Below are 11,090 nucleotides of genomic sequence, written 5' to 3'. Positions count from 1 at the left end.
GATCTATGCAAAGCAGGAATGAGAAACTCAGGGACCTAATAGTAAAATCAGCACACTTTACACACATTACACATAGTTAGGCACACATTTAACACCTTGATTCCCCTAGATGTTAAAGAAGAGCTTCAGTCATTTTTGTATTTATTCAAATTTATGAGCTACAAAAACTGCAGCTGTTGATTAAACCACACACTCACATGTCTCAGGGCCATCCCTTCTCACAAGCTTCTCTCTCTTCATGCCTGAATTTCATTTGTGGGTTACACTGTTCATTGTGAATGGTCCTGCAGTCTTCTCGGACCTGTGATGTGTCCCAGATGCCTGCATGAATGAAAAGGGAGAGGATAATTTCTGTTTGAATCGCCTTGGCGATCCGAGCAGAAGTGGGAGCTGGTACCTGTCAAAATCAGGTACCAACGCCCCCACCACAAAAAAAGTGCCATTTGTTGAAGAGGAGGGGGGGGGGTGGAGGCTTTAACTGGGAAGGTGTTCTACTTGAACACCTTCCCAGTCCGTGTCATTAGTACAGTAACAGAAAATAGTATTATCGCTGATCACTGTATTATTGTCCCTGGTGATATCAGTGGCAGTAATTCAGTTCCCCCCAGTGTCAGTGTCACAAGTTAGCCTGCAGTTTCCTGCTTGTGTATTCTTACCTCTTTGCTCAGTGTAACCCACATTGCCTGAGCAACTTCACAGTTCTCTGAGCTCCCGTTTGCTTGTCACTTGGGGGGCTTAGGCTCTGTGCCCTGGGGGACCCCTGAGTTACCAATCTACAAGGACTCACTACCACAGACACTTGACAGTTTGCTCAATCCATGAGCTCCTTGGATCAACTTCAGTGTTTGGCACAGAGAGTTGATGTCTAGCAGGCCTATCAAGAGCGGATTATGCAGTGTCTGCAAGAACTTTCCTCCCATTTGGATCAGCTGCAGGTTGTGCCCACTTCCTCACCCTCTATTCTGGCTCCTGTTTGGCTTCCTGCTGCTCCAGCTCCTGCAGCCCCTCCAGTGGAGGGCAGTCCTTCAAAACTCCAGCTGCCTCCGCCGCCTTGCTTTTCTGGTGATCCTAAAGCTTGTCGGAACTTCATCAATCATTGCTAGATCTACTTCGAGCTAACGGGCAATTATTTTCTTACTGATTGTTCCAAGAGGGAGTACATGATTTCACTCCTTTCAGGATATGCTCTGGCTTGGGCCTCGCCACTGTGGGAGCGACAAGACCCTACTGTTTCCAGTCTCTTTGCCTTCCTGCAAGCTTTCCATAACACCTTTAATGTGCCTGGAAGGGCATCATTTGCTTCTGAAGCTCTTCTTCAGCTTCTTCAAGGAAAAATATGCAGTTCAGTTTGGTATCTTGGCTTTGGAATTGGCATGAACAATGAGGCCCTTAATGCAACCTTTTGGTAGGGTTTAGTGAATCATAATAACGATGAACTAGCTGGCAGAGCTATACCCACCACCCTGGATGACTTGGTTGCCCTTAGCATCCAAATCAATGTCCGCTTCCAGGAGTGAGATCTGGAAAGTATTGGTCCACGTCGCCCCTCCCCCAGTGGGTCGTTTTGCTCCTGTTGTACAGAAAGCCCCAGAACAACCCATCTCTCCAGCTGTGTCGGCTTCTGAAGAACCTATGTATCTAGGTCAGACACACCTCACTCCGCAAGAGCGGTCATGCCGCCTGATACTCAAGCTATCTCTTTACTGTGGAGCTGATGGTCATATAATAAAATCCTGTCCATACAGGAAACTCTGGATGCAGAAACACTCACCCTATCTGGATTGTAACTCTAGGCAAGTGTTATCATGGAGTCGCAATGTCATCAGACTTGCCTCACCAAGGTGCGCTCACCTCTCCGTGTACCTGTGGCTGGGGTCACTACGTCTCCGATTCTCCCTTGGCATTATCAGACCTTCCAAGACATTTTTTGTAAAAAAAGCTGCTGACAGTTTGCCTCCTCATCGTCCCTACAATTGTGCAATTGACCTCCACCTATGTCCAGGTATGTGCAGGAAAATCTGCAGGAAGGGTTTATCCATAAATCTAATTTTCCTTTTGGGACTGGGACTTTGTGGAGAAAAAGGATGATACTCTCCAGCCCTGTATTGATTATAGAGGTCTCAATGCTATCACCATTAAGAATCGGTACCCACTACCCTTGATTTCTGAACTTTTGACGAGATGCTCAAATTTTTACTAGGTTAGACCTCCATGGAACATACAATCTGATTAGGATTTGAGAGGGTGATAAATGGAAAACAGCTTTTAACACCTGAAATGGGCATCATGAATATCTTGTAATGCCCTTTGGCTTGTGTAATGCCCCAGCTGTCTTCCATAACTTTGTTAATGACATTTTTTCTGCTCTCTTATGCATTTGTGTCATTGTGTATTTGGATGACATACTCATCTTTTCTCCAGATTTAAACAATCGTCGTCACCATGTATCTACAGTTATTCTACGTCTTCCGGACTACCGCCTGTTCGCAAAGTTGGAGAAATGCCTCTTCGAGCAAACCCAGGTTCCTTTCCTAGGTTACATAGTAACAGATAAAGGGCTGCTTATGGATCCAGCCAAACTTCATGCCATCTCCAACTGGCCTCAGCCATCTGGTCTAAATGCTACGCAACAATTCTTAAGGGTTCACCAATTTCTATCACCAGTTCATTCCTGATTACTCCTCTCTGGTGGCCCCAATAACTTATTTGACCCAGAAGGGCGCTAATGTCAGAACCTGGTCCCCTGAGCCAGTCGAGGCTTTCCACAAGTTCAAAATGGCTCCTCTCTGCATCCATTCTCCACATCCTGAAATTCTCCAGCCCTTCTTCTTGGAGGTAGATGCTTCATCCTTGGGAGTGGGGGCCGTTCTTCTTCAAATGCATGACAATGCATCCTTGTGCCTTCTTTTCTAAGAAGTTTTCAGATGCAGAAAGAAATTACACCATAGGAGATCAGGAACTTCTGGCCATCAAACTGGCACTACAAGAATGGTGACATCTACTGGACGGATCTCCTCATCATATCCTGATCTATACTGATCATAAGAACCTCCAGTATCTGCAATCTGCCTGGCCTTTGAATCCCAAGTAAGCGCGATGGGCTCTCTACCATTGCGAGGTTTAAACCTGGCAAAAAACTAAACCTTTGCCAGGTTAATTTTGACATCACCTTTTGGCCAGGTTCTAAAAATGCTCATGCTGAAGCCTTCTCCAGATCATTTGACATTGCTGACTCTGAGTGTCATGTTGAGCCAGAACCCATAATTCCTGCCAATTGTATCCTTGCCTCCACCCGTCTTTAGTCATCATGTATTTTACCTAGAAAGACCTTTGCCATGCCCTCCTTTCATCCTAAGCTCCTCAAATGAGCACATGACTCTAAACTCTCAGGACATCCCGGTGTGCAACATACCTGTGCCTTCCAGCAGCATTACTACTGGTGGCGCCTTCAATTCGGAAAGGCTGTTGAAGAATATGTCAAAGCTTGCTCCATTTGTATGCAGTCTAAGTCCTTCATGTCTGCTCCAGCATCTCCATAGACTTTATCTCTGAACTACCCCCCTCAGTGGACTCTACCGTTATCTGGGTGGTTGTGGACAGGTTTTCTAAAATTTGTCATTTAACTCCACTTCCAGGACTACTCTCTTCTGTCCTTTTGGCTTCCATCTTCATTAGGGAAATCTTTTGTCTCCATGGCATGCCCTCGCACATCGTCTCTGATAGAGGAGTTCAGTTTACAGCCCGATTTTGGAGGGCTCTGGCTACATCCTTTGGAACAAAGTTGGACTTCTTCTAAGCCTTTTGTCTGCAGTCAAGTGGACAAACTGAAAGGGTCAACAAAAATGTGGAACGGTAACTTCATGCCTTCGTTTCTGCCCATCAGGATGATTTATTTACCTGGGCAGAATTTGCCCTCAATACCCACTCTAATGCCAGTACTGGTGAGTCTCCTTTTTTCATGGTATATGGTTTCCATCCTTCTGTACCATTTCCTGTTCCCATTTGTGCTGAGGTGCGTGTGGCTGCAGAGATGCAATGATCTCGCAAATCTATCTGGGCAGATGTTTACAAGAATTTACATCTGGCTGCTTCCAGGTATGAAGTAGCAGCTGATCGTCATCGCTGAATGAGTCCCAAATTTCTTCCTGGTCTACGAGTACCTTCCATAAAAATTGGCTCCTGTTTCATTTGTCCCTTTACCAGCCCTCAAAATTTCCACTCGTCTGCTCGCATTTTGCGAGTGGAAAATGATTAAGGACTGCCTCAGGAGCCATTCTCCCAGCGATTGCCCAAGGGAGGAGAAAGGAGAGGAAGAGAAAAGGAGGATAATCACAGAGCGGGGATCACCCTGCTGTAACAGCTTTCATTCTAATTGCCAGGCGCTCAACATCACACACAGCACTGCCTTCTGGCAGGGCTCATTTGATAAACAGAACACCGGTCCAATTTTGAGCCCTACCTTTACAATTCTTTGCCAGGTTAACTCTGTCGCTTTCGAGCTCGGTCTCCCTTCGCATCTAAGAATCCCTAATGTTTTCCATGTTTCTCCACTGAGACCATACATCATTAATAGGTTTTCCTGTCCTATTTGTCATCCTTCTCCAGCAGTCGGTACCTTGGATCAGTATAAAATCAAGCAAATCTTGGATTCTAAATTCTCCAGGGGGAGGCTTTTGTATTTAATTGACTGGAAGGGATATGGTCCTTAGGAGAAGTGCTGGATTCCTTCTACTGATGTTTCTACCCCTTGTTTTTTTAAACTTATTCATCAGAAGTTTCCTCTCAAGCCTGGCCCCAAACGAGTGGGGAGACCTTGTAAGGGGGGGGGGGTACTGTCACAAGTTAGCCTGCTGGTTCCTGCTTGTGTATTCTTACCTCCTTGCTGCAGTGCTTCTATACCTTATTTCTTTTACATATGTGTGCTCACCTATGGGTGTCGTCTGCTGTTCTGTGGGCTTTTATTTCCTTCCCTCCCATCACTTCCTTTTTTCCTTCTGTTTTCACCTGGTGATCTGGCCAGTAACACATCTTCTGTGTTAGAGTGCCTACACTCTGGATGAAGGAGCAACAGAGATACCTTTGGACAGCATTGTCAGTCTGGGGGAGGGTAGTGTTAGATGCATTATCAAATTTAAATACACCAACAAATTGAAGCCAAACACCAACTAACACATTTTATGCAGCTACAGCAACAGTTTGTTTCCTTTTTGTAGGAGGTTTTACATAAATGAGTAAAAGCTTATCATTATAATCACCCTTAACCATGTCAGGTGCGGATTCGGGGGGGCAACGGGGCAATTGTCCCCTCTCCCCAAAAATATTACTTACTCCCAAGTCTCTCTATCACATCCAGAATCAGCAGCAGGCCAGCAGCAGTGCCAAGAGAAACCCTGTTGTTGTTGCACCGCCATGCCACTGGCCATGGCCTCTACTTCCGGCTGCTATCGCCTGCTGCCTGGCATCTGGCAACCAGTATCATCACGACGACCGAGCCGAGGAGTAGGAGAGTGAGGCCCCAGCATTCAGAGCGGAGCCTTCTTCCTCCTTCGCGCCTAGTGTGAGTGCTGACTCCACCCACCTCCTCCCCCATCTTCTCCAGGCTCCAGCGCGGCATGAAGACAGGATAAAGCATCTGGCTGTGTGATGCTGTCTGCTCATCTCTATTGCTCCTCCATGAGGGCTCTCCCCCACCAGAGCACCAAAGTATGAACTATGAAAGTGAGTACAATAATTAATGATTGTCTAATATCACAGAATACAGGTATGTATTCCTTTATTTATGAAAAAAAAGTGCTGCTCTTTTAGTATTGTCTTGTTCAATCTTATTCTAATTATAATGCAGGACATTTATATAAATGTGGCTCTGCAGAGTAGAATAGCAAACAGATAATATGGAAATAAGGATTCGTGGCAGTTAGGTGATGCATAATTCAAAAATATGTCTAGCCAGAATTTATAAAAGTGCCAGGAACACAGTACCTGGTACTTTCATAAATTTTGGCTACGCTCACCTCCTCAGTTATGGCACACTGGCTGGTAACACTTTGAACTACCATCTAGTCCAAGAATGTATTTACTGCAACATTTTCTAAACATATTTTCAAATTATACATCGCCTAATTGTCATGAATCCTTCGTTGTACTAATTTTCAGCTGAAAAGTCACATTGAGTCACTAGCATGTGTGTCTACATTGACATGGCACAAAATATAGCCTCCATATGATGTTTTAAACAAGGTTAGGACTGTATATGTTAAATACAGTTCTGTAAGCAACACCTTATTTTCTGGCAGTGCCCCTCTCGAGATTAGACTCTGGATCTGCCCCTAGACTATTTTTAATGGTTTGTTGCAAAAAACAAAAAAGCTTGCTGGCAGGATCACCCGGTAAAGATAAAAGAAAGAAGGCCTAAAAAAAGGAAAATGACACAACCTTTACATCTAAGAATTGGTAAGCTGCAATATAATAAATATTTGTTTTATCTTTCAATGATTTTTATTGAAGTTATAAGAAATAAGCAAAACAATAACATGAAAAAAGTAGATCAAACAATATATCATACACCATATTTGATAACATTCAATTAACTTATCAGATAAGAGCTTAACTGTAAAGGGCCATACACACTTGACGAAAATCAGATGAAATATCCTCATAAATGTTCACAAAATTTCTCGTCTGTTTTTTTTTTTTTTGACGTTTGTTCGTAGAGTGTGATGTAAGTACGTATACGTGTGACCCCCGAGGCCACGCCTTCCTTCTTCCGGATGTGACGTGGCTTTTGTTCTTGGATCATTCATGGAACTGCGCCTCGTATTTTTCAGAATCTTCGGGATTTATCACCTTTTTCGTTATACAACGATCTTGGAAGATGGAGATCGAAACATCCGAGACCCTTGCTATATTTGGTCTTGGAGTCCTGGCTATCCAAAGGCAGCATAAAAGGAAGATGAAGAGGAGGAGAGCATGGTGCAAGAGGTGGCTGCTGAACCGTGACCAGTTCTCTCATATGTCACTACTGAGGGAATTGAAAGAGAACAATCCTGATGACTTCAGGAACTATTTATGGATGACTGACGAGTGCTTCCAAGTACTCCTGAGTGCAATGCGGCCATACATCCAAAAGCAGAACACCATTCTGCGGAAGGCTATCACTTCAGAACAACGATTAATCACCACCTTGCATTACCTGGCCACGGGCAGAAGCTTACAGGATCTAAAGTACACAACAGGCATCTCACCGCAAGCCCTTGGAGTTATAATACCTGAAACCTGTAATGCCGTCATCCAAGTCCTCCAGGAAGAATACATAAAGGTATACATGTATTTTAAACTAAATTGATAATTGTTGAGTATGCCTGTTCAATTTGCAAAAACCTAAAAACATATATATTGATCTTAAAAATGTTTATATTTTTTGTTTTTGGTATGTTATCAGTTCCCTACAACTGCAGAGGATTGGAAGGAGATCGGAGTCCGATTTAACCAGCAGTGGAACTTTCCGAATTGTGGAGGAGCTGTGGACGGTAAACATGTTCGAATTAGCCCTCCCCCAAAATCGGGTTCCTATTATTATAACTACAAGGGCTTTTTTAGTATAATTTTGATGGCTGTGGTAAATGCCAACTATGAATTTATATATCTGGACATCGGGAAGAACGGTCGTAATTCGGATGCCGGGGTTATTGATCAGACCGAATTTTATAAAAGGTTGATGAACCGAACCCTAAATTTGCCTGCTCCTGAGGATAACATTGAAAAATTGAATTTCGTATTCGTGGCAGATGACGCCTTTGCACTCTCAGAGAATGTATTGAAACCATTCCCTATGCGCAATCTCACACGAGAACAGCGAATATTCAATTATCGACTGTCTCGGGCTAGGCGTGTAGTGGAGAACACCTTTGGAATTATGGCAAATCGGTTTCGGATTTTCCTGACTACCATCAACCTGGCCATATACAAAGTGAACAAACTTGTTCTGTGTTGCTGTATTCTACATAACTTTCTTCGGAGACATGCAGCTAAATACATTTCTGCGCATCAATTTGATGAGGATCCAGCAAGGGCAGGGAACACATCTTGCGAACAGGAGCATGAACATCTGGATGTCATGACACCCATTGGCATGGGCCGTTCTGGACTGGCCACTCAGAGCGCTAGACAAAACAGGCTAAACTGCATGAATTATTTTGATGGGGTTGGTGCAGTGGAGTGGCAAAATGACATGTAACCGTCAGCATGTGCATATTCTTTAAACTGTTATTGTTTCCCTTTTATAATTACCCAGCAGAAATGGTTGTTTTTCATGTTATATGCCTGTTGCATCACATAGTTTGTTACATATTTACAGTTCATTTCATATTTCTCCTTGTTCAGAGTGTTATAATTGTAATAATAAATATTTTTGTATATTGATACACACGTCATGATTCTCTTGTTGTCTATATTTTCATCTAGACATACCAATTCATTGATCAGTTAACATAAGCCTATTGACTATTATAAAAGACCATATCTGATGTTCGAATAATTAGACAGAAACTGTACTTCCGGTAACATAAAAATATACTTTATTGCCACATTTTTACATAACAAAAAACGTAGTATAATGATAAAGTGGGCATAATTTCCCTGGTGCAAATTGTTTTATTGTTTTTTTAACATTTTCAAACATTAAAGTGCCTACAAAGTGCTATATTGTACAGTAACGTTGTGCAATGTCATCTTGAATTCACCTCTAATATTAGAAGAAAAGTGAACACTTTTTATTAATCAAACAATGTCATTTTTACATAATTACAGTACGTAGGAGTGTCATTGTCTTCCATCTTGATTCCAGGTGAGGAGATAGTTGCACAATATAAATTAACCTTACTTTTACTAAGATTAATGAAATGTACTTTAAACATATTGGACTAGGTGGGACTTTAGATGAGACCCAAGCTGGTGTTGCCCGGCGTCTCCATCCCTATAACAAAACACAAAAACACAAAAACACAAAATGAGGTTGAAGGATTGTAAGAGGTGCATGAAAGTCAGCCAGCCCCCAGTTTGATGTACTCACCTTCCAGTCTGTCACCAACCAAATAAGACCTGTCTCTTGGTACAAAGAACAGGGGTTTAGTTGACACACATTTGCAAACGCATGTGAAAGCTGCAGAGCCACGTCACGGCACCCTGTTTAAATCTGCAGTCCTACACTCTTAATTTAGTGTCCTCACACTGGAGGCACATGGCCGCTAATGGGTGGATGGGGAACAGGTGAGAGGGAGACAGCCCAACCTCCCCCAACCCATCCCCATGCACGACTGGCTATTGTCTCAAAAGGTTCAAATAATTAGGTTAAAATATAACCATGGTGCAAACTGGAGAAGACCAGCTGAAAAGCATTACACCTCCATCCCCTTGGTGGATGCAGTATATGGATAGGAAGGGATTTTATATATGGGGCATGGCCTGTAAAGCACACTGCCTTTGAAATCATCAAACTGGGGGCTGGCTGACTTTCATGCACCTCTTACAATCCTTCAACCTCATTTTGTGTAATGAAATGTACTAACAGAGGGGGATGGGAGGGTTGAGGGAAGGGGATGTACTGGGTTTGGCAGACAACTGCATCCCTGTGTCAGAGCACAATATTGGAGATGATTATCTCTGTGAAAACATGCATGTAACTTCTAAAAATTCTATGCAGCCTGCAAATAATGTAACAGACCTCATAGAATTTCTGTGGAAGGTCAATGACATGTTTAAAACAAAAAAACAACATTATTACACAATTTTCCACAACCATAGCACCATTACACACTGTGGCAATAATAGTCTAAATGAGTTTAAAAAGGACCCACAGTGATGGGCACTGGTGAGTATGTCATGCTGGGACTTGTAGTCCTGTGAATGGACCTGCCAAGGTCTGCAAGTTCCAGCATGAACCCCTCAGAGCTGAGGACATGACAGCACCCAAACTAGTGAAAGGCTATAAGTCCTAGCCTGAGGCTCTGAGATTTTTGTTTCACTAGTTAGGGGGGTCAGGTCTTCAGTTCCGAGTGGTTGAATTTTACAAAGTAAGGGCTCTTTCACACGGTCCGCCTCCGCAGGCAGATCCGTGTTGCTCAGCGGGGATCGATCCGCGATCCCCGCTGAGCCGGGCGGATGACAGCTCCGTCTCCGCTTGCAGAGCGGAGAGGGAGGTGTCTCAGCACCCGCTGCCCTCTATGGGGGATCGGAGGAGAGCGGACCGCTTGTCCGCTCTCATCAGATCCGCTCCGCTCCGATTACTGAACGGATGGAAAAATAGGGTTTCCATCCGTCCAGATTTCAGCACAGGATCGGATGCGGATGGCAGCGGGTGCCAGCGGAGGTGTCTCCGCTGACACCCGCTGCCCCATAGAGCTGCATGGAGGATCCGATCAGATCCGCCTAAAAAACTGACAGGCGGATCTGATCGGACCGCCCGTGTGAAAGAGCCCTAAGTTGATAAAGTCCTGCAATTTTTGACGTAAAACATTAGCTGCATCCCTTATTTTTTCTAATTCGTGACAGCAGTGGAACAAATCCATGGTCAGTCGTGCAATGGTGCCACTATCCACACCGCGGCCTGTAGTAATAAAGACATTTATGAAACCAAAATTGTCGAAAAGATAATGTTCATTATATATGTACAATACATGTGTAGGAGACATACTCACTGTCATGTATTCTTGAAGAAACATGAGCGTCAGCATTTTCTCCATCCAAGCTCACATCTAGATTGGGAATGTCATCTTGGATGTCAATCGCAGAATCAGGGTATGTTGAATGTATATTATCTTCATTCGCAGTGGTTGTGCCCACACCTTATTATACAGAAAAGCAAAAGTTTACGGGGGTGTTGTTGACCTTTTTGGTTTCTAATATAATACTCAACTTTTCTAAAAAAAAAAAAAATGGCTGAGAGAGAGACTTGTGAACAATAGCATAGAGAGACAGTTTTTAATTATATTAAATACTGTATAATTAAACTCACCTGTGCCTGACAGATCTTTGCTGGCAATTTTCTCCAGTGCTTCCTCTTCAAATTCTAGATCTTGTATACTAGTTGTATCCAT

The 11,090-nt window shown here is 43.4% G+C and overlaps 1 protein-coding gene across 1 annotated transcript; it reads left to right on the top strand.

The window, feature by feature from the left end:
* Positions 1–6,871: 6,871 nt before the first annotated feature.
* LOC309548041 (putative nuclease HARBI1) lies at positions 6,872–8,233 on the top strand (the record flags this gene model as incomplete). The annotated part of the gene is made up of 2 exons (XM_082248012.1): positions 6,872–7,315; positions 7,439–8,233. 2 exons carry the CDS (start codon positions 6,872–6,874, stop codon positions 8,231–8,233), a joined length of 1,239 nt encoding a protein of 412 aa, XP_082104138.1.
* Positions 8,234–11,090: the final 2,857 nt, after the last annotated feature.

Source organism: Pelophylax lessonae, assembly GCF_965119305.1.
Source record: "Pelophylax lessonae genome assembly, chromosome: 2".
In the NCBI taxonomy this organism is placed as follows: domain Eukaryota; kingdom Metazoa; phylum Chordata; class Amphibia; order Anura; family Ranidae; genus Pelophylax; species Pelophylax lessonae.
The sequence above is the reverse complement of the archived record's forward strand: the minus strand, read 5'-3'. Positions and strand labels throughout refer to the sequence as shown.